At 37.7% G+C, this 23,997-nt stretch overlaps 1 protein-coding gene across 9 annotated transcripts in view; it reads left to right on the top strand.

Moving 5' to 3' along the window:
• The window catches only part of PEX5L (peroxisomal biogenesis factor 5 like), a 107,253-nt gene that overhangs the window by 54,094 nt on the left and 29,162 nt on the right, over nucleotides 1-23,997 (top strand). For 4 of the 9 annotated variants that reach the window (XM_015637743.3, XM_015637747.2, XM_015637750.2 and 1 more), the window contains 3 exons: nucleotides 10,820-10,885; nucleotides 12,664-12,768; nucleotides 14,070-14,108. The exons of 1 other annotated variant lie outside the window; for it this stretch is intronic. In XM_015637743.3, the coding sequence (XP_015493229.1) occupies nucleotides 10,820-10,885; nucleotides 12,664-12,768; nucleotides 14,070-14,108 (210 nt within the window). The remainder of the gene's footprint in view (nucleotides 1-10,819; nucleotides 10,886-12,663; nucleotides 12,769-14,069; nucleotides 14,109-23,997) is intronic. 4 more of the 9 variants (XM_015637745.2, XM_015637748.3, XM_015637751.3 and 1 more) reach the window with 2 other exon arrangements.

Consider the following 23,997-nt stretch of genomic DNA (forward strand, 5'->3'; position numbering starts at 1 on the left):
TCAAAATCTCTTCAACCATTGGCCCTGTTACTGACCAAAAAAACCCTTACTCTACTAATGAAATGAGGCAAACTGTGTGTAAAAACTCAGGTGTAGTTTGATGAGTGGATAGTGCTATGTGAAAACTCTAAGCTATCCTTTGCACTTCCCTGACCAGGAATCAGCTGCTTGAAATTTTTTCAGTTACCAATGTCTCCACAGGCACTTCATGTTAAGGTGTGAACAGGAGAGTAAAAAAAAAAATCCTGGTCTTGCTGTGGACACTGTTAGTTCAGCTTTGAGACCAAGCACAGCTTGGTAGAGTTTCAAACCAGGCTGCCTTGTGACCCAGGTGTAGCCTCCTTCCCTCCCTTCCAGGGAAGTACCGGTGTTTTCCGATCCTACTGGGAAACTGACATAATTATAGGCAATTCTTCCTCCTCCTGACCAGGCAGTGCCTACACAGTGCCAGTACCACAGGTTGCCTCACTCTTGGAAATCCTCCTTCCCTCATCTTTGCTGGATCCTCTCTGGCACTGATCTCTTGGGACAGACACGCAATTCTCACTTCGCTTTTCACCCCATGAACACCTCCCCATAGGAAGGACAGATTCAATTCACTCTCTTTATGAATATGCAGCTCTAATTAGATAATAAGCAAGTTTCTTGGAGCCTGAGATTCTGGCAGTAGCTCTGGTGTGTTATCCTACCTCAGTAACTCCCCTGTAGCAAACTTGGAGTTGAAGCACATGTCACTGGGCCTCTCACTGCTATCACCATCTGCGGCAGCTTCTTTTATTCCTCAATTATGCTCGTGCTATCTGGGCTGAAAAAAATCTTCTAGTCCTTGCCAGTCTAAGCATATGCCTGTGTATTTATTCAAGTAATTTTTAACGATCTGAGTTGACAATGCTATCTTTCATATTATTTCACCGTGGTTTCATTAATAAGAAGTGTCTCACGCTTAATGGGAAAGAGTGAATTTGGGATAAAACTTCCTTATTTACAATATTTTCAGAGCAAAATGAAGCAGCAGAGTGTTTCAGTAAATAAAAAATCCAGAGTGCTGACTGATGGACTGATTTCAGTCAGTCATAGCACTGTCATTAGAGAAGCTATCTAAGGCCACTCTCCGTTCCTAAATACAAAAAGAGACAGGATAGTGAACTAGCTACAGCACTATAACAATAAATTGACCTTTCTTTCTTTCCCTGTGCTGGCTCAATTGCTTTCCTCAGTGAGTAGAAAGGAAAGATAGATATATATAAACATATTTGATACAAATAATTATGTTTGAAACTCCACAATTTACTCTCTACAGCCAGGTTAGCACCCACCTCACCGACCCTGGGGTGCCAGAAATACCCAACCCCTCTCCAGGTGTTTGTCAGTCCCATCCTGGGCTAGTCCTTGGTACAATGAGACATGAGTGAGCTGCTGCACCCCGTTCCTTTAGCTATGAGCCTGATCATTCTCTGATAAAAAGCACATTTATTGAAGCTGCCTACAAGCCATTCAGAAGATGGTCCCTCATCCCTGCTCCTTCACTTGAGCAAGATCGATTTTGATGTTCAAGAACAGTCTGTGGCAAATGAATGTGATCTTGTGGAAGGAGACACCAGCAGAGTAAAGGACTGCACTGCACAATTGAGATAGATTTATTTTTTTTTATGGAACCTCTGAGGAGAAGTATTTCTGACAATAGCTATTGTGCTACTGTCAGGCTGCTTAACCTCCCCAGCTTAAGGTTACTGTGCCCTGGGGTGTAGGGGAGATTTAGTTTAGCTTTAACTACACAGGACAGACTGGTGCAAGATTTGACATCCCAGCTGAAGAGGCACAATCCATTAACTGGAGCAACTGTACCTCCAAGGGGTTTTGTATCTGCCAGAACCCAGTTTTGAAATACAAGTAACATCATTTACATCATTTACAAGAAAATAATCACAATGGAAGCTTCTTGGAAAATATAACTGATTATTTAGCAAATTTTTTGCATATGAAATCTTAATTAAGATGTTTTGAGAATTAAGAATTTCTTCATAAGAGCCATTTGCTGTTACCAGCTGCTTTTACTACTTGGTCACAGAAATCATGTTGTAGATACCCACAGAGTTTTTATTAAACAAAATTGCTACACTACCAGCCAAACTAAGCTGCTGAAAAAAGTGTGGACTCACCACCTTTTTAATTACACTGCAGACATCCTCAAACTGAGAGTTAACAACTGAATTTGGTGATACTGTTGAATTACAGAAACAAAAACAGAGAATTTGCTTCTCTAATGAGGAACTTGCCAACCTAAGCACAAGAGGACTGCAAAACACTGCACTTTATAAACATTATACACTCTTAAAGCACACATTTAAAAGGTGTATATAAAGTGAGTGAATAAGTGCATAATTTTCTTTTTTGCTTTAATGGATATTTTTTACTATATATGTATGCAAAAATAAATAGGTAAAAAAAAATCTGTAGGAGAGGGTGAATGACTATTCAAGCAGAACAGTATGGAGAATATCTGATATCAGTGATGTGCTGGCTATCAGAAATAGAGATGTTGCTTTCAGCTCCTTGTAGAACAGGCCAGGTGCTAATTACTGTCATTGATATGAAAATGAAATTAAATCCACCAAAGCAAAAAAGAGTATAGAATACTTGCAAATGCACACCAAAGAGCAGATTACAAATGCAACTGATGTGTCCCATTATGCCAATAAATGATCTTAAACAGTAAAGATAGAGGACCAGGCTAGATGGAACTCTGAGCACCCTGATCTAGGTGTCCCTTGCCCAGGGCAGGGAATTGGAACTAAATTGTCTTTAAGATCCCTTCCAAATCAAATCATTCTATGAGTCTTTGCTCAGAATGAACTTTTAGTTTTCCAAGGCAGCTGAACTTATGATTAGGTCTAGAAGTAATTACAAATGCACCTACTTTTTTTTTTTTCATTTTCATAATGTATTTGCAATATTAGAGTAGAAAAGTCCATTCTCCACACTAAAAGTACACATCAGAGAATTAGGAACATCTTTTAAGAGCACAATCATAATACCTCAATTTTAAGAATTTCTCCCTGAAGGTTTCCAAACTGTGTAAATGAAGGGACAGTAGCATAATCCTCTCTAAATGGGTTTATATGATGCTGCTAATGCTGCTTTTATATGATGCTGTTAATGCTGCTTTTGCAGCATTAACATACTTTGGTACTTCTGATGAGATCATTCCAAAGCTGAAAGTGCATGCAGAGGCTGTGTCTAGGTCAGGGACATGAAGTTTTTTTGCTACAACACTGTAATTCCAGTTCCTCATTTACTATCGCCATTGTCTGATAAATGACAATTTACTCTTTTTAGGGAATAAAAATAAGGGAGTAAATATACTCTACTATACAGGTTAAAAATAGGGTTTTATTCTGGAGGTAAGTACACCCAGATTCTGAACCCTTTGTTGCAAAGAACACACAGCACAAGAGACTCAGAATGAATTTTGGGTCAAGGATACAGCATAAAGACCCTTTATGACCAAAGTGCTAAAAGAGTTCTGCTTTGACACCATTCACTGTAGAAAGGACTGAAATCTTAAGGTTGTAGCAAAAAAATTACATAATAAACTAAAGGGTACCAAGAGTTTATATTATGGTGGGAATCAAATGTTTGTATTTGGAAGGCAAAATTTATCCTGGCAGCTTATAGAACCACGGCTGGAAAGAACTCATATAGGTTAAGAAAAAAAATCTTAAAAGTATTTTTCAATCATAAACTATCCTGATCTGTTGTTTTCAAACCTTCTATCCAGTATGATAAGTTTTCCTTATTTAATATGTACAGGTCTCATCATAGATGATGAGGAAGTAACATCAATCTGCTTCAAAACAAAACAAATCACAAACTTCCTGCTACCCTTTGTTACTTTTTTGTTCCATTTATTCTCTGCCTAATCATCTTTCTAGCCTTTTACATGGTAGAATCACATATATTTTTATGTTGGGATTAAATATATTTTAGCATTTCATGTTTATAAAAACTTTCATTGTTTTTAATAACGTTTGAGCAAGGTGTTTAACAAGCAAGCCAGAGAAAAACAAAAATCCCAAACATAATTAAATCTGGTATGGTTATACACAAACCATGAAAGAATCTGTATGAAAACAATAAACTGAGGACATGAATTTTGATCACATAATGTTTACCCCATATTTATAGAACTCAAATCCAGAGATTTTCATCCTAATCTTCAATAAGAGTTAATAGTGGTGACAATGCATTACAAACTGTCTTCAGTACCCAAGCTGTCATCCTTCATAAACAAAACCAGAACAATCAAAATAAGTAATTTAAGAACTAATACAATTTTTAAATGGTTCTGAGATTGGGTACTGAGTAAGAGACATATACCAATTCATTTATCTAAATACATATCTCATTTTTCAAAACAGTATGCAGAATTTTATCTGCTTCTAAAATAACTGGGCATCTGAACAGTCACCCTCATTCAACATAATCTGAATTATTTGAGGACTTCCAAAGAAGGAGTAAAACCTTGACTATGAAAATAATCAATTTGGACTCTTAATCTGGTGATGTAAAACAAAAGGAAACAACAGGCAACTGTTATGCCCCTCCAGCAGTTTTGATAAACATCTCCATTATATTCTTTAGAGGAGTACCAGTTCCCTTCTGTGCAGAAACCCACAGTTTCAGGACTTGAAAATGACCTTAAAACTCTCACAGAATTGTATCTGGAGGATATGATCATATTATTATGCATTCAAATATTTTTTTCTAGCTGTCAGAGATTCCTTTATCTTTTAAATTGTGTTTATTCCTTTGCTTGTCTTTTTCTCATTCTGAATGTCTGATAAGTGTCTGCCCAATCTAGAAAAAAGTCTGCACTAAAAAGAATGGGGCTAATGGGACCTAATTCCTTTTCTGGCTACACAGGTGTACAACTGTGAAGTTCAGGATTTAATAATGATATCAGAAACAAGAACAACAAAATCTGCAAACACCAGAAAAAAATGCATATTTCTATGTTCCAGGCTGGCAGAGCATAGATTATACTTATTAAACAGCAGAACCTGCATAACTTTCTTTTAAAAATAACTTGCATCATATTCCAGACACAGTTATACTTCCAGTTGTCTTTTACACATCAAGTATCATCATATACTTTTCATTTGTCCCAAGTGAAGATGTAATAAAAGAGAGAATCAACCCACAGACTGGTCATCCCAGAGATGACCCACTTTTTTCTCCGAAATTGAAGGCAGACTGCTTCAAGATACTTGAATATCACCTTTCACATGAGGCCAAAATACTTCTATGTTGCCATATCCACGTGCATTTTATTATTGAGAAAATTTAGTGATATCAAGATGCTACAGTTAAGGCACAGCAGCTTCTGGAAACAGCTGAATTTGTCTGGGTTTATTTTCTTTAAATAAATAGGACTTTTAAGCTATGCCATGACTCACTCCATATTTTGCTCTGGTCAATATTGCCTTTGCTAAATTAATGTCAATAAATTAGTGTTTTGAAACTTAGGACAGCACAACTGGAGTACAGAAACCTGTTTCACAGTGGCAGAGTTAAAAACAAAGATAATACTAAAGCAGATCTAAGCAAAACTGTCAAAAGCAAGATCCCCAACATCTATAAACATTTGTGACAAGCATGCAAGAAGTGAAATGTTTGTCTCAAGCTTTGTAGCTCAAACCATTATCTGAGGGTACAGAAGAACAGCTGTTAATTTCACTGAGGGTCACCTTATTGCTACACCTATAAAAGAGTTTCTAAAAGACAGGCTCAGAAACAGCTGCCTTATAACAGCTTGCCTGTTCCACTTAACTCGGAGCAATGTTTCATATTCTGCATTTCCTACAAAGACTATATTCGTGCTCACTGATAAGCTGCTGATTTTTCCACATAAAATACCACCACGTCTCAGTTTGTTTCATTGCTTTTCCTTCAGAGAAAGAAGACTTCAGAGCTAGTCTGAGTTCTCTAAATGTTTCATGAAACAAAACCATAAAAATTGTGTAGCAGGAGCTGAGGAGCCCCTACCACTTCAAAGAGCAATACATCATGTGCTGGGAGGAAATGAGGGAGCAAAATCCATCCTTTAATCCATCATGTGTGCAGTAAACATTTAAATAACAGACAGCACTTTAGTCACAATTTTTTATTTTGAAAGTGACCTAATCTCCTGGAATTTCACTTGAACAGGTAAATTATTCTAATTCAGCACATGCATCATTATGGCAATATAGCAAATAATAGCAAGTAATTATGTTGCTATGTGTATGTTATCAATGGGGATCATGATACTGAAATCAACATAAAAAGGAACTGAAATTATGGGAGAGAAAATGCTTCAGTATTAATTCTCTGCTGAAGATACCAAACAAATTTTAAAGTGCCAGTTGCTAAACTCAACGATTTCACAAAGTTCCTTGACACAGACTAAGCAGAGATGAAAGAAATCCTGCAGATATTTCCTAAGATTTTTGAAGTCATATACCATTGTGCACTCAAAGAACTCATCCCTTTGGTGATGCAATTCCAAATTATTAAGAAGTCAATCAAATAAGTGCTAAAAAAATAGTTTCTACATATTCACAATGGCCTTATTAAAAGATGAAAATTGCAAAGAAAGAAAAGACTGCAAAGCATCTCATCCAAGCCTTCTATCACAAGGAGATATATTATATAACTCATTTGTAAAAGGATCAGAACCTTAAACAACCTCTAAGTAGTTAGTTCTGTCCCAGACCTCCTTCTTACCAGCCCTGCTCTTTATTCCTGGCTGGATTTCCTGTTTACAGTTAAATCATCATTATTGTTCCAACACTACAGTGTTGTTATCTTCTTGTTATCTCAAACTGTGCACTTCCTATTATACTCCAAATAAAACTCTTTGATTCAAGTGAGAAAAAACCTTATTTCACATCCTCCTCCTCCTCTCAGCCTGCAGGAATCATACTAGCTTATAGAGAATGAGTTAGGTTTGACAGAATTGTTTATTAATTCCCAGTCATAATTTGTGTTCTGGTGTCTTAAGTACAGTAACTCTGCACAAGTTCTTGAGAGCAAAATGGGTCTTGCAGAGCTTCCCCCAGAGATGTTTTGGAAATTGTCCCACTTGGCTTTGGGAATGAATCTTTAGGCTTAAGACTGAGACAGCTTCTCAAGGGAGCACACGTGATGTGTCAATAAACAGAAAACCTTACAGTGCCATTTCAGTGCAAATGCTTCTCCAACTGGAATGCAATTTAACCACCCTATCGACTTTTAAATAGATATAAGACACAGCCCAGTGAGGGGAAATGTGAATATTTATGCTGATTGCCTTTTATCTGCTTTTGTCCCTTTCTTTGCCATTTTTCTCGAATGCAGTCAAGTCTTTCCATAATAACACTGAAATCTGTTATTCCATCAACATAAGAATGAAAAAATGGGTAAAGGGATGAAAGAGGAGTAGAACACTGTGAACTCAGCCAATATGGATTTAGCTGCTTTACTGTAAACCACTTCTTGGGCAAGTCTTCTTATAGCTGCTTCCTTGTCTGTGACCAACTCTGTCTGTATTTCATCAGAACCTTGTAAGAATAAACTACTGAGGGTCACAGGTCGAAAGAGTGGATAATCACAAACAGAGAGTTTGATAAGAGGTTCCAAATAATACAAATACAATATCAAAGTAGTAGCTCAGGTTCTGAAAGCTGCTTCTACCCTGACAATGCTGCTTCCAGTTCAGGACTGAGAGCTTGTTCACATTTCCTCACCACAGTCAACCGAGTACTGCATAAAGGAATTGTGTTCCCATTTATCTCAGATATATACCTGATTTCATTAGGCTTGCAATAAAAAACTACCACCAGCTTTGATGAAACAGAATTTTCTGTTTAAATATCCATTTTGTATTGGTCCATAAAACTGCCTCACCATACGTTTCCTCATTATTTTTAATTGTATATAAAGTGCAAGATATAACACCACTAGAAAAAGCAGAAAAGTATAGATGAGAAGGAAGACATATGCAGAAAACATGAACATAAAAGCCTGAGAAGGGGAAAGATTGAAGTCATAAAGAGATTGTATGTAAATCAAGAGCTCACAATTGTATTGTGGACACTGGAACTCCCATGGTACCATTGTATAGCTTTGTGTGCTCATTTTGAGAAGTAGAAATCTTAGCACTGCACAATTTAAAAAAAATAAAGCCAAGTTTTTCCCTTCATTTTTATTTTCAAGTTACACAAAATGGGAAGATTTGTGGAGCATAAAGCCATTTGGAATAGGCTGCTTAGCTGGTACTCTAATACATCAGCTGCTGGGGGATCTGGAGGGCAGCCAAGCCTTCCAAATCCAACACCTTCAGCAGCACAGGAAGACAACAGCTGCTAAAACTTAAAGTTTTCACTAATGCACCTTTCATAAAGTTTGCTTTACAAAGGCTCTCCCAACCAATAAAGATATTTAAAGTGCAGACCGGTACTTCATGATGTCCTGAACTGCTGGGTTTTGTTTTTATTTTGTTTTCAAACACTTCAATTCAATAGCCCAGTGAGAAAGGTCAGGACATCTGGCCGTACTTTTTGGCATTACATTCATAAATGCAGAGAGGTGTTATTCTGTTTCTTCTCAGCTACAAAGGGAGATGCCCATGAGCCCAGAAATCCTGCCATACCTGTACCTGCACTCTCTGAAGATAATTTTTTTTTTATTATATCAAATTCCTTTAAGGAAAACTGTCTTAAAACTTCTATTTAACAGAAGCTTAAATTTAAACATGCCCGTGTTGAGATGATTTCTGTGAAGAGGGATGCATTGTAGTGTGTCAGTTAAAGCTGAAACAGCTCAGTAGGATCTTTGGAAAATAAATGGAACAGCACAGGTTTGTTTAAAGAAGGAATACTTTCTTCATGTATACATATTAAAAGAAAAAAAAAGAAAATCTGATCATTTCTTTCTGTTCACTTTCTCACAAGAACAGATGCTATAAATATTCCTGAAAAGTGAATTTAAGTACCTTAAATATTTATCAAAAGCAAACTTATAATTATGAAATGGTTTTAGATAAAATCCTTTTATTGCATAGATGACAACAAAGAATTTCTGCAATTAATCATTATAGTTTAAATACTGTTGTCAAAATGTCAAACATTTACAAAGCATTGGCTGTTGGCTTTTCATATGCAAGAACAAATTTGCAAATCACTGTAATGAAGAAAATAATTACAGAATTATAGAGTATTGCACTAAATAGTAATGTTTCAAGTGTGACCATGTGTCCATTCTGATCCACCCATCTGGACCTGAAGGTGATCTCTTGGTCTCAAGCACTTAAGGCTTTATCATAGATGAGCAAGGTTACAAAGCTATACTCATCACTTATTAAAAAAAAAAAAATTAAAAAATCAACTTTATGCTGCCCAAGAAATTTACATTAATATGCTCTTACAGTAGTTTAATTAAATATTCATTACAAAGTACCACATCTAAATAGTGTGCCTTGTACAAAATTGAATTTGGAACTATTCAGAAACAGCAGCAGAAAAAAAAAAAATATTTCCCTACAAAATCCTGCTAAATCAGCATACTCATATGGAAATCTCTATTACTATCCTGATCCCAAAGGATAAACTTAGAGAAATTGTTATTAAGTTTTGAACCCAATGCTATTAGAAATATTTAGCGTCAGGGGAATACTCTGAGCTCTACTCCTTATTTTGCTGTGGAGATACTACCTAAAGGAACTGTTGCATTTTTTTAACGTACCAAATACTGAAATACTCACATGTTTCTCAGTTTTTCTTAATCAGTATGTTCCATTAAATCAAATCATGCATTTTTTCCTTCATCAATTCCCATTTGTCATGATTTGCACATGGGTTGTCATGTTTTACATCACAATTGTTTCCATTTCTATATTGCAAACCAATAGGGAATGATTAAATTTATTTACTAAATTGTTAAACTGTGGTTTACATGAGCAAGTAACTTACCTTGAAAACCTCCACTACCAACAAACTATTCATTTTGAAGTCCTGGCAAGTGTAAAATTAGCAGTTACAGAATTACAGGGTTTGAACAATAAAATGCTGTAAATTTATATAACTCTTTGGCTTGCTAAGAAACAACAATTAGTATTGAAGGAGACTAAGTAAATAGCACCTTAAAAAATAAAAATTCTATAACAGTTATTGTAATAAATGTGCTGGAGATTTTAATTTCAGCTGCAGTTGACAACAGTAACAAGGTTACCCTGACCATAGGAAAACTGGTTTTATTTATCTGCAATTCTTCAGCCTAAAGGCTTCATAGGCAAGAATTGGTTCCATAGTGGTCTCTACAGGGAAGAGAGATCAAAATTTTCAAGGTTACCTACCTTCCATAGGACAGCAATATTAATTTCTAGTCAATAGAATAAAAAGCTGTATTTTCCAGTGAATTGTTCCCCTGTGTACCTCTCTATCAGAAAATTTAAGCTATTCAACTGCATTGTCTTTCTCTTTGGTATCCAGGCAATTGCTACCAGCTTCTGGTTTCAAAATGTTTCACATACCATAGGCTGAGCAGCCAGAAATGTCAAGCTGACTTACACACAGGAAAGTTTAAGATCTAACTTTTTAAAAAAGGTAGCATTAAACCACTTGCTTTGCTCATAAAAAAATAGCACAGAGGTATCCTTTGGGTTGCTTTTCTCCATTGTAGCATGGCCACTTTAAACTGCTGAGACATTTTATATTTGGTGTCAGCCACTCCCAGGGCTTTGCAGTTACGTGTGTGGAGGATGAACAGCAGGCACTAATACGAGTATCATGACTCTTTTCAGGCAGTAGGTGAAACCTTGAAGAAAAAGTGGCTCTGTCTTCAAAAAAGTGACCTGACCTTTGCTTTGGTGGGTTTTTACTCTGCAAGAAATAAAAAGCACTGCATGCTTTCCAATGCATCCTTCCTAGCTGATAAACTATTTTGTTCTAGCACTCAGCACAAAAGGACTACATTTTATAAAGACCAATAGCATGCTATTAGTGCTAGCTAATGATAGCTCATGTGTCATACTGGAAACAAGCTTCATAGACCTGGAATATGTCATATGAATCATGAACAAACACGTAATTGGCCCAGAACCTTTGATATGCTTACCAATTAAAAGTAATTCTCATTGAATTTAATATATTTAATTTTACAATGACTTTGCAGTTCTTTGGATATCAAAGGCATCACAAATCCAGCATGCTTATCATTTATGACACTTCTGCTCTGAGAATTTCTTGCAGCATGCAAAGAACTCTCTGTAGGGTATCTGTGATGTGTTGCACAAGCAAGCTAATCTAATATTGACCTGATCAGTAATAAAATCAGTTTAGAACATGTAATAGTACATAATGGTTTTACCTGCAATTGATGAAATGCTCCTGAAACAGTCTGCAGTTCGGGAGAAGCAAGAGTGGGGCTTTTCTTGACACTGCTAGAGAAGATAATTCTTGTATATGATGTCTTAGCAAGGAATCCCTTCTGTTAATAGACTTTTAAGGATTTAAATATATTTAAGTCCAGTTGTAAAGTACTTCTGTTATGGAGCCAGATCCTGCAGTCTTTGCACAGCTAAAACTCCCATGGAAATCAATAGGAGCTTTTAAAGTATAATAATAAGGACCTGCCCAGGGTCACTGGCATAACACAGCTCTGCTGTGATGCTTTATGTGTAAGCTCCAACCTTCTCTGTCACTTGCAAGAGGCAAAGATCAAAATAAGACCAAAGATCAAGCTACAGAAACCCACATGAATTCAAGATGATAAAGACCCTCATTAAATAAAAAGAATGGCATCAAACAGCATGGCACATAATGTTGGTACACTTTTTGTTTGGCTAATGTATATTAAATAATGTCAAAATATCTTTACTTTGTCCAGAATATTTAGAATGTATTAAGAGAATTTTAAGAAAAGTGAAGTTAAAAAAAAAAAATTCCTTGCTTGTAAGTTCTACAACAATGATAATTTTGGGGAGAGCTGTAGCAATGTCGACGATGGCAGAATTTGGCTCCGTATGTTCTGTTAGCAAAAACCCAGACTGTTTATATGATGTAAATTGCCTTTTAAAATGTTACTAGAGCAATAAACTCTGTGGGTCCAGATTATACATTCAAGTTTCAGGGAGAGTTTGCCTCAGTGAACAACAAGGAGCTGCGCTTTATTTGAAAACTCCACTTGACACCATTTTTAAGAACAAAATCCAAAAACCCACAAAGAGATATTTTGGGCATAAACATTTGGATAACTAAAATTAAATCAACGGGGTGATCCTCCAGCCCCTGCTGCTCCGGGGATCCTATCCTGCGGAAGGCTGGCACAGGGGAACTTCCAGCAGGCCTCGGCCCAGCAGGAAAGCGCCAGATTCCTGTTGACTTCATTGGGGCAACTCTAACGAGCCACCAGACCACGGCTAGACCCCAACTGCCTCCTTAACCATTGGGTTGACGGACCATTTGTTATATTATTATTATTATTATTATTACTATTTTTAAACAGTGCGTGTTCTGCTTCCAACCCAGCTTCGCTTCCAGGCGCGGGCGCGGCCGGCGTCCCGCCGGGCCGGCTCGGGAGCGCGCGCGAGGGAGGCGGTCGGAGCCCGCTGCTGACTTGGCGCCATTGTTGGTTTCGCTGTTGTAGGGCAAAGGCGCTAGGGCGGCCGATAAGGCTGTGGCCATGGTGATGAAGGAGATTCCGAGGGAGGAGTCTGCAGAAGAAAAGCCCCTCCTCACTGTGGCATCCCAGGTGGGCAGAGCGCGGGGCTCTGAGGGGGCCGCGGGCGCTGCGCGAGTCCCCAGCCCCGCCAGTGGCATCCCGCTGCTTCACTGAGGGGGGGAAAATAGCCTGGGGTAAATATTGGGGGTTTAGATGTTTTGACGTGAAAATTTAAGCAAAAATGCATTTTCCCCCCCAGTTCAGTTATGTGAAAGTTGTTTAAAGCTAGCATAAAATCTTGGTTCTAATCATGCCATCAATTGTCACGCCATAAATACTCATTTGCAATTCATATATAAAATATTCCCATTCGATGCATATGTAAAATAAGAAACGACCAGTTCACAGTAACATCATTTCCAATGTCTCAGCTCCCATTCCTAAACTCATACTGGGGTTCTGCTCCTGGTCTGGATCAGAATATGTGACTTTGCACATCTCATTGCTTTCATTTCTACACCTTCACTCAAAGAAAGGACATACGTCCCCACACTAAACCTTACACATAACTTGGAATAGCCACCAAGAATTTGGTGGTTCCATTAGTTTCTTATATAGACAGTGACTGAATGCTACTGTAAATCACAGCACTCTTGTATGAGAGCGGATTTGATTCCCTCATTTTGCTCACATACATGAATTTGCTCCCCAGGCAAGTGCATTTAGTATACTGCTGATATTTACTGCACACAAATACTTCCAGCTCATCAGGAATGGAAATTGCTGGGAGCTGTTTTTATGTGAGAGCCTTAAATATAATCCACAATCCTGTTTTATTCCACTCATGATTTAGGATAACAGCTACTGTACTTTAGAAAGTTCTAAGAGCCACACACACCAGCACGCACTTCTCAGGCAGAGCATCACAGATGTGCTGCACTAATACACATTCTAGAAATACCATCTACTAATTTGGAAACCAGGTCTGGCACCTCCTCCTCAGCCACTGTTGAACACCAGGTTTTGTTCATGGTGAATTCCAACATCTATGAAGAAATTGCACAAAGGAAAAAGATGGTCTGTGTAAGGCATCATTTCTAATTTTCCACTAAGTGATTAACAAACAATTAGAAACCTACATAAAATGCAGCCCACTCTAAATCTTCACTGCACCCCAAAAAAGCTTGACATGCAAAACTTCCCTTGGCTTCAACAGGGCCAGGAGTTCAGCCTGGGTTCATTAAATGTTTAACACACCATTTGTAGTGGCTGTCTGTCAGTCTCCTCAGCAATAGTCAATGATAAATTTATGAGTAAAATGCTTGTGTCTGTTAGTCAGTGTAATTTCTTCCACTAAATACAAATACCTACTTCCCTGCTATGCACCAAAGGGGTGCAGAAGCCAAAAGGAAGCAGAATCAAGTGAAAAAGTGAGTATTTTCCATAACCATCTCTGCATCATGTATGTGTGATGTGCAGCTGTACGACCACATTGCATATGTCATTTGTCCCCTAATTGTCTGGCTGATGTGTTGGTTTGAGGTGCTGTCACTGCAGTGTGTCCATGTGAACCCCTCATCCCAGCCATCCACGCAGGAAAACGCTCTGCTGTGTCAACCATCCCCATCCTGTCTGCTCTTTACATGATGAAACAGATGGATGTGGTTGCTGCTCACGGGGTGGAACAAGTTCCAAATTGACTGTAAATTTCCCTAGCCAGATGGGTCAGGAGGATAAAGCCTGGTCTTTCCAAAATTCTCACCACAACCAAACCCAGTGTGAGCAGGTACACATCTTAGGAGAAATTTAATGCATTTAGTATCTATGCTGCTCCAACCTAAGCAAAAAACCTGCAACTGAATTGCAACGATCAAGCCCAGACAGAGGAGCACTGGCTTTTCTAAGAGAAAAAAAAAGTGAAATCCCCCTTTTCCAAAATCCTTGCTGAATGGAGGATTAATTATGTCTGACTGTGGAGACAGACTCCACAGAAAGCATAACTGGAATCTGATACATGAAGAAGAGTCTCTAAATCTGCTTTTTGATAGTGATAATGTACATAGGCCCCTGAATTACTAATTTAAAATATGTCTCTTTGCTCTCTTTCTCTGGAAAATGGTAAAAACATATCCAGCACAGAACAAGACAGATAAATAGTCCCATTTCATTGTGATGCTCCTAGCAAAGCCCAGCTTTTAAAATATGACATCTATTTTTTGAATAAACACTATGAATTAAATTTAAATTGTTTCCAATTCACGGATTATTTTATACCATCAAATATGGTTTTATAACATCAAAACTGGAGGCAAATCTTCAAATAACAAGAACCAAAAAAAGTAGCGCAGACTCCTGTGGGGCGGTGGCAGTATTTGGCAACTGGGAATCTCAGTCACCATTCCAGCAGTAATGAGTGTACTACAGTGAGCAGAGGGGTATTCCTGGTAATTGAATGGACCTTTCAGTATCTATTTTTTGTCTTTCTGTCTTTCTGTCTCAATTACTTTCCATAAAAGTCACTTTCTTCACACTTACTGGTGTGAAAAGGGATTCAGTAGTTGCCAAATTTAATACTTTAAGCATCAAGAGGGTGATCTTTCAGTTCTAATGGGATTTTGTAGACTATAACTCTATCCATGTTGCTGTCTCCCTTTATCTTTTAAAAGATAATTCATAAGAGACTGAGAAAAATGAAAAAGAGGCATTTTTTCATATTAATAGAACCTAAAAAACATGTAAGAAAGTTTGCTGAAGGTTCAAAGATTATCTGGATATTAAGCTATGAGCCAATTACTTCTACCTGAAGTTGAGAAATAAATGAGAAAAATCATGCATAAATTTAGTTTTAATTGCAAAATAAAATTCTTGTTTAACCTCTTCACAGCTTCTTTGCATTTGTCAGGAGAGAAAAAAAAAATCTTGGTTCAGAATTACTTTCTAATGAGAAATTTAAACCTAAATATGCCCTGAAGTCAAAGTTTAATTGTGCAGTCAGCTGTGAAATTCCCAATTTACTACAGGTCAATGAACTTCAAAGGATCTGATTCAATCGCATACTTCGACCCAGACTTATACTTTAAAATATGATTAACTGCTTTATTGAGCAGTAAAAGAGTTCATGCTTAAACAGTTTTCCAGCAAAAACAAAAGAAATTTCACAGTGTCACAGGAGTTATTTGTCACAGATCCATCACACCTAATTTAGATTCGTTGTTAGAGTACACAGGTTGGAAAGCTGCTCATGGTAGGATCCCTATAAAGACAACAGAAAGAAAGAAGACCTGCAGGAGGGGATTCATATCCATAACAATATACTGTGGCCTATATACTCTGGAATTATATACAACAGAAATGGGAGTTCATGAAAACTTCACCAATAAGAAAAAGAAATGCAAAATACATCTTGAAAGCTATTCCCCACTTCTGTTTGTAGCTGAAAAATATAGGAGCTGCCTCTTGAAATTTATGGGACCCACACAGACACTGCTCAGCAGCAGAGTTTTGATCCTGAGCAGTTATAAAGTTAACTCACAGAACACTTTAGGGTTTAGAATTTGAATTGGAAATAAGAAATTTTAAAAGCTGGAATTATATTATAAGAACCATGCTGAAATTCATCCTCCCCTGTGAAAAATGCAGGCTACAGCACACGTCAGAAAAAGAGATATGTTTCATTACTACACCCCAATTAACTCCACCAGATGCTTAAGGCTTTTTTATGGTCTATAAGGTACTAGTTAGCATTCTGAGTAGAAACTATTATTTTTTTTAAGTGAACTTCATTTGCATGCCAATATTTAGTTGATCGAAGCACATTTATATTTGCTTAAGGGCTTGTGAATAAAATACTCGAACATTTCCACTGTCTAAATTCCATTGTTTTGGTGTTTCGATTTTCATTTGCTTCTATGTATGTTTTTATGTGCCTATGTATGAATTTTTATACTTATTTTGGTGGTGGTGGTATGTTTTTTGCTTAGGTTTAGCTTTCTTTTCTTGCTTGCTTTGTTAGGCTTTTTTTTACATTTGTTTTCCTCTGGTGCTTTTCTGTGGGTTTGGGTGGGTTGTTTGGGGGTTTTTTTAATCTCTAACAGGAGATTTTTGAATGCTTTCATTCAATTTTGTAGAGGAAACAGATTAAAGATAGCTAATATTCAGCTCCCAATGTTGTTAGCAGATTTTCTGATGTGTGTATCAAGGGCTCACTACATGAATTTGATTGCATAATCACAGTTTTCCATATAAACTTAACAGTCCCATTTGAATCAATCATGTTCATTCTAAGCTTCTTAGCATTAGGCTTGCACTGACTTCCAGCCCACTCCATAAATGTTTTCTCAATAAGATTATAACAGAATGGTGGGATGTTCCAGTGGATGTAATTAGCTTCCCTTCTCTTCTACAATAACCTAAACTAGAATTCATTCAATTTTAACTGAGTGATATACATTCAGGTAAAAAACACAAAAATCATGTCCATTTTGATTATTGTCATTATCAAATTGTGGAGTGCAAGAATTCATTGTACATTCCAATCTGCCTCCTGAGAACAGTGGCAATTTCTTCACTGATCTTAGGATAACTAGGTTTGAGATACTGTTTTTTGGATTCTTTTTAAAGAATTCATGATAAATTTATTAGCAGTATTTTCTGTACATCTCAAATCTGATTTATTATGAAAGCTTTGAGTAGTTTATCAGGGGACACATCCTAAGTCCTACTGATATCTCTTTTTCATCTATTATTAGGACAGGGTAAATACTTGAAGAGCAAAAGAAAGAAATACTAAAATGAATAAATGCATGCTTAGCAGTACAAATATTAATTGGTTCTTTATCTCCAAGTTAAATATTGCTCAGCATTTATTGCTTTTAGGGCCATATGCATAATTTCAGCAGAAATATTCTCATGAGTACAATAAAATTGCCTTGACAATATGTTTAAAAGCCATAAATTGGCTGCTTTCCTAAAGTTATATAGATCTCTCTGTCACATAAATTAAATACATTTTTCACAAAATTACAATTTTAATTTGACATTACCATGGGAATTGATGGTGTAATTTTTTTTAATAAAGTAACAAAAAATTAACCACATTGTTTCATACATTGTGAAATTCCTTACTATTCCTTAAGGACAGAAAGATAGGAAAAACTTTTTTTGTGAATAATATAACACATAAGCTTATCTGTCTTTTATATTAATTAATAGGAGTTATTTTTCAGAAACTTCTTGGCTCTTCATTCATGAATACTCCCAAGTGTGGATATACTGTCCTGTTAAAGAGCTGCAAACCATGTGCTACAGTTCTAGATTCACTGAACTTGCTGTTTTTCCAGTGAAACTGTTCTACTGAATTGCAATTCACAAACAGCTTATGAGTTTCAAGCTCTCCAAGCTGCTGAAAACATCCCAAAGCAACCAGACATGCCATGACAGGGAAAGGCCATACAAGAACATATGATTTGGTTCCTGTGACCAGACACAGTAACACATCCAAATTCATGGCCTAACTCACAGATATGCTGCAGAACTTTGTTTGAGAAGAAAAATCCACAGAGAGGACATTAGAAAAATCCATGTGGTTTTCAAGCAATTACAGCCCATATGCAAAAATATAGGAGGGATCTCAAATTATCTATGGTGATGACAAAATGTTGTCTTTGATCACTGCTGTAAATCTTCAGCCTAGATAATGATATAGGGCAGGGGAGAGGCTCAAACAGAAATCACCAGGTAACTCCACAAAGAAAACTCATGGCCAAATGATAAATAAAATCTTCTAACACCCAGGAGGGAGAGGCACTTCATTTTTGAAGCTTCCTTTAACTTAAAGAAGTGTATGAGGCTGGCATGAATGCAACAGGCAGATTTACAATAAATCACATTTCTGTATGGGTACAGACCAAACAGTAAGTCATGGTTAAAATCAGACAAGAGTACCTTTCCTCCTCTTCCCCCAGGGCTCTGATCCAGTGGGACACTTAAGCATGTGCTTAGCCTCAAGTCTTGCAGAGCATGTTTAAGTGCTTGGCTGAAGCCAGGCCAAAATGCAGGAGCTAGACCCAGCTCTCATGTTAAACCTGCATTTGCCAGACCAGATTGAACAAGGGGAAGGAGATATTGAGCTGTGAGATGTTTAATTTTACCTTGCAATAATACACCATAACTTGTACAGGGCAGCACACAGAAACACAGGTGGGCTGTTGCTGTGACACAGACATCACAACCAGAGCTGTCACCCAGAAATGCAACTGCTCTTTATGGAAATGCAACTGAAGCAAAGGTTTTGAACAGCACAGCTGGCACATGAATTCAAATATCCAATGCAGTGTCTCCAGCGATCCTCCCACAGCTTCTCTGACATCACACAAACCCTGACAGCTGATTGTATGAAGCCCTGGGGGTGACTTGGTTTGTGTGATTTCAGGTAAGAAATTGCCACCTCTGATTCACAGGCCACACCACACACTTCCTACTGCCTATCAACAGAGCATTGGTTATCACCTGGTGAGCAGGGCTGGTCTTCAGAGGGGCAGCAACACCAGCATGCTCTTTGCAAGAGGGTGCAATGAACTCATCTCAGTTTTAGAGTTTCCCACAATTCACATGAGGTGGAAGTCAGTTACACCATGTGCCATGTGAGTTGATTCTCTTTTCCTGATGAAAACCAGATATTTGGCTCTCATTTCAGCTTCATTGGGACATGTATTCGTAGTAGGGTGACAGAGAAAAATTAATGTATCACTCTGGCACAAAGATGGGGCAAAAAGTCAAGTAATCACACTTACTACACAAGAGTAAATAAGGTGTGTGAAGCAGTAATTTTGATTGTAAAATCTTTATAAACATACTAGAAAAGTGAGAAAAGAAGAAAAACAAAACTCATGCAAATTTTTATCATGACACTACTGAGTTTGTCAGGGGTTCCCTCTACAAACACCCCTCTGCAAGCAGGAAAGGTCTTCCAGTTCTTATCCTGCCAAGATAATGATCCACTGACATGACTGGCAGGCCAATGCTTCCAGTTATGCTCTAGAAGACAATAGCCTGCATTCTTAGTTGGGGTTCCCATTTATCAGTTTTTAGAAAGAGCCAGATAGTAGAAATCAATTTATTTGTTTTCTCTTATCTCAGTGAGTGACACCAAACGTCATGAGGTGCCAGGTGTGTGCAGAGAACCTGTGTGTCAGGAAACTATTGCTGTATATCCTAAAAATTATTAGTGATTGGAATTAGCTGGTGTCTCTGCCTAACACTTACAAGCTGCTGGAATTGATCTGACTCTTCTACGTGTTTTTCCAGTGTCACCCAAGGAGCAGACAAGTTTCTCAGAGCAAAGTTCAAATATGAACTTTTTCCAGTAGAAAACTTGAGTTAAATGTTTCCTGCATTCTCCCATGCTCGTGGCCACATGCTCATCACCACTCTCTGAAGTGTCTGGAGCAGCTCATGTCACTGGTGCAGCCCAACCACCCTCTCACCACACTGAGTGGGCAGTGCAGGAAAAGCTCTTGGTGCCCAGGAGCAGCTTTGCTGCTGAACTGTACAGGGGATTACCCAGTAGTAGTTTGGGGTTTCCTAAATTAGTGCCATGAGTAATTCAATCAGGCTCAGGCAACAAAATGGATCCAACCCAAAATTCAATCCAACTCACTTCAGTAGCAAATTACATCTAAATTTTAGATGCCTTTTGAGCCAGTCCTTCTAAAATAAATCCCACATATAGCCAGGGGGAAAGCTAGGTGCCTTTGAGAACCTCCTGAGGGACAGCCTAAATTGGGCAGGAGCGATCTCCCTCTGGAGTTGCTTTTCTAGGCATTTATCTCTCCCCATTGAACATGGAGGGAATTTAGGCACTTAATTTAAGAGAACTAGTTCACTCTGTGCTCAAAACATAGGTGCTAATTAGCTGCCCATGCCTGACTGAAAACCCTCCCAATTTAAAGTCTAAATAATTCATCTTAAAGACTAGCATTATGTTATGCCCTAGTAAAACTTTTACAAAGAAACAAACCTGCATGCTTTGTGCACTGCAAACAGATCAAGATCAGGAATGCAGTAAGAGAGGATATAAAATGGGATGGAAGGACCATACCTTAATTACTGCTAAATGATCCTTGCTTTGCATATTTTGAAGCAGTGGGGCTGATGTCAGACATTTTTGACTCTCCCAGTACCTCTCCCAAGCACCCAAAAGCCCCACTTACATGGTATTTGGAATGAAAAATTACATACCCAGCAGTACTGGGTATGAAAACCACCTTTTTCTGCTGTGCTGTTCTCAGAAGACTCATTTGAATTTAGGAGTATCTTATCCTATGGATGAGCATCTTCAGATGTGTTGGTAGTAGGGAATATCAGCCTCCACAGATTTCACACACCCCTCAATTAAAGGAGTGCATGGGCTTCTTCTTTAATTAAAGTGAATCTTATAGAGAGAACTTAAGTTCCTGGAGACATTATGAGAATTTATGGCACCCACTGGCTAAATCAGTACTGAGACACCCCCATTCTCCCAGGCTGAGTCTGCACCACTTGGCTTGTGTACAGATATTGAGCACAGAAATCCAGTGTGGGATCAGAGACCTGGCTCCTGCCCCCAGTGCTGCTTCTCCAGCCCCCAGGGATGTTGGGTGACTTTCCTAATTTCACTTTGCTTCCTTCATCTGCATCACAGAGATGATACTCCTCAGCTCTACAGTGGGGCCAGGCTTGATTCATGAATGTTTTAAGGCATTCTGTGATTTTCAACCTGAAAGGTGCTTGAGAACCATAAATTATTGGTTTAATATAGATCACAGTTTTCATCTCATAAATCTTTTATGCACTACTCCAAATTCATGCCTGATATAACTCTAATAACTTGAGCAGTATTAAGCGAGGGATAAATTTGGTACAGTATATGAGGCAGCAAAATAAAATTCCAAGTGTGAGACCAAGGGCTTAAAAAGTGACATTTCTCACAAAATAATGTCAGAAACCTACCCCACTGCCAACTGCTGTACAGAAAAAAAATATAATTTCATGGCACTCTAATTGTTAAGTCTTAATTCATCATTAAATGTCTGCTTCACATCAAAATAGTATTTTTCTAATATTTTCTATTGCTATTCACACGTAGTTTGTGTTTATTGAGAATTAGGAGATGTGGTCATGTTTTTGCAAACTGTTTTGATTAAAAAAAAATTGAGTTGAAAGGAGATTATTTTTCACAGGAACAAACCTCTCAATAAGATGTTCCTACAGCTTCTAGTCCTCAGCCATGGGAGCAGAGGACACAGGACTAGGGAGGATCCTCTGGGTCACAGTCACATCATAAACAGCAGTGTAGAAGGCTTGGCAAAAGCCATTTTTAACAGGTGGGCATTTTGTCCCCTACAGAAAGAAAAAAAGTACTGTTCACACAGTTCACTGTTGTGATAGTTCAGTTCTTTGAATTCCCAGACCAGATGTTCTCATGCCCAGTTTAGCATTCTGTTATCAGGCCAATATTTCTCTATAGCTGAAATAATTTTGCTCCTCCAGTGTCATCTGACAACTCTCCCTTTATGTGTAGATGAAGAATAACTACATTCCTACTCAATCTTCATTTTGTTAGCCTAAGCAAGTAAAACTCTTTTAGTCTTCCTTTAAAATGTAATAAATCTAATGAACATAATAAAGAAAATTCTGATGTGATAACCATCTTTGAAAAGGAAAAAAAATATTAGACCTCATACTTCAGTTAGACTTTGGTAAAATTCAGATCTTTATTAAGTCTTGTCTCCTTCCCCTCCATGGCTTTGATTCTTAAAATTATTTCTGGTCATCCCAGAGTTTATCCTCTGACCTCTGCAGCAGGTTTGGGCAATAAACTGCCTTTCCAGTTGGTCTTCAGATTTTCTATTCTTCACTGTCTGCAATGAGTGATCTTGGGTACTTTGGTTCTCATAATCTTCATTTCATCCTTCCCCCATTCTTTCCTATTAAAGAAAATTTCCATGGAATGTAATAGGAAACTTTCTGAGAGCATTTGAATCTTGTGATCTTGTGATAATGAACCTTATTGATAATTTTATAGATACAGAGCATTTCTATGAAGTTTTTATATTTACACTGATTCCTACGGAACTTCTTTCTTCCCTCCTGTCCCTCTCCACATGGTCTAGGACTTTATGTGATGTAAATGCAAAAAGAAAAATATATACAAGCAATTTTTGCTGATATCGGGATAAACTTTTAAATTACTAAAAGTAGTTTGGAAAAGACTCAACTCTTAACGTAAGGCATCCACATGTTTTTCAAAATAGTCATGAGGAAAGACTGTCACCAACTCATAAAAAGAGAAATTGGATGTGCTTAAGTCCTAAATATCATCGTTAGGTAAATTTGTAGACCTGGGGATGATGAAAATCAAATGTGTGCAGTTGATATAAAGGCAATTTCCAGTCAAGTGTTGAGACTCAGCAAATGAAACAGGTGCCTTCTGTGCATTGAATGAGACAGCAACCTGGACAGGCAATCCAGAGTTAAACCCCTCATGGTGAATTCCCTGGTGAGCTGCATCTGCAGTCTGGTTTAGCACATGTATATTTGGAGTTTGGGACAGCATCACTGACAGATTTCCAAATTCAGATCCCACCTTTGCACATTGTGCTGCACCCAGATGGGCAGGCAAACACTCATCTGTCTTCCATGGTGCTCATGGAAATTGGTGCAAAAACCTGAGGTTTCAGTGCAAAACTCTGAGGTGCTGGGCAGATGCATTTGTGCACACACAGCAAGTCAGTGCTAGATATCAGCTTAAAGGTTTGATCCATCGAAATAGTGGGCTTGTTATTTCAATAGCTCCAGCATTTTCCTGCAGCTTTGCAACACAGAAATCAAGTTCTGAACAGCACTGAATCTAATCTGGTTTGCTGTAATAACTTCAGAGATAATCCTACTGCTGGAGTAGCTCAGGGCCAGTATTTAACAAATATGAGGATGAGTAAATACCCTTTTTGGCCAGTTTTAGTCCATGGACTAAATTTAAAAATTCAAACATATCTGAAAGAAAATTTTGAAAATTCAACAATGGAAAAAGAGCTAGAACAGAAGGTCAAGAAGAAGAAGGAGAGGATAAAATAAAGCTGAAAGAGGTCCAGACAAAAGCAACAATGGGAAAACATTTTTTCAGATAAAGAAATTAAGATACTAAGATAAAGTAAGTGCAGGGCACAGCATCAGGCATGCTTCCAGCTCAGCTTAGGTTTTGATCCTCTAAACAGAGATAGATGGTAAAGAGGAGACTTTTTTTTCTGAGACTTGTACAGTTTTATCTTTTTAATTCCTGAT

This window comes from Parus major, chromosome 9 (assembly GCF_001522545.3).
Source record: "Parus major isolate Abel chromosome 9, Parus_major1.1, whole genome shotgun sequence".
Classification (NCBI taxonomy): Eukaryota; Metazoa; Chordata; class Aves; order Passeriformes; family Paridae; genus Parus; species Parus major.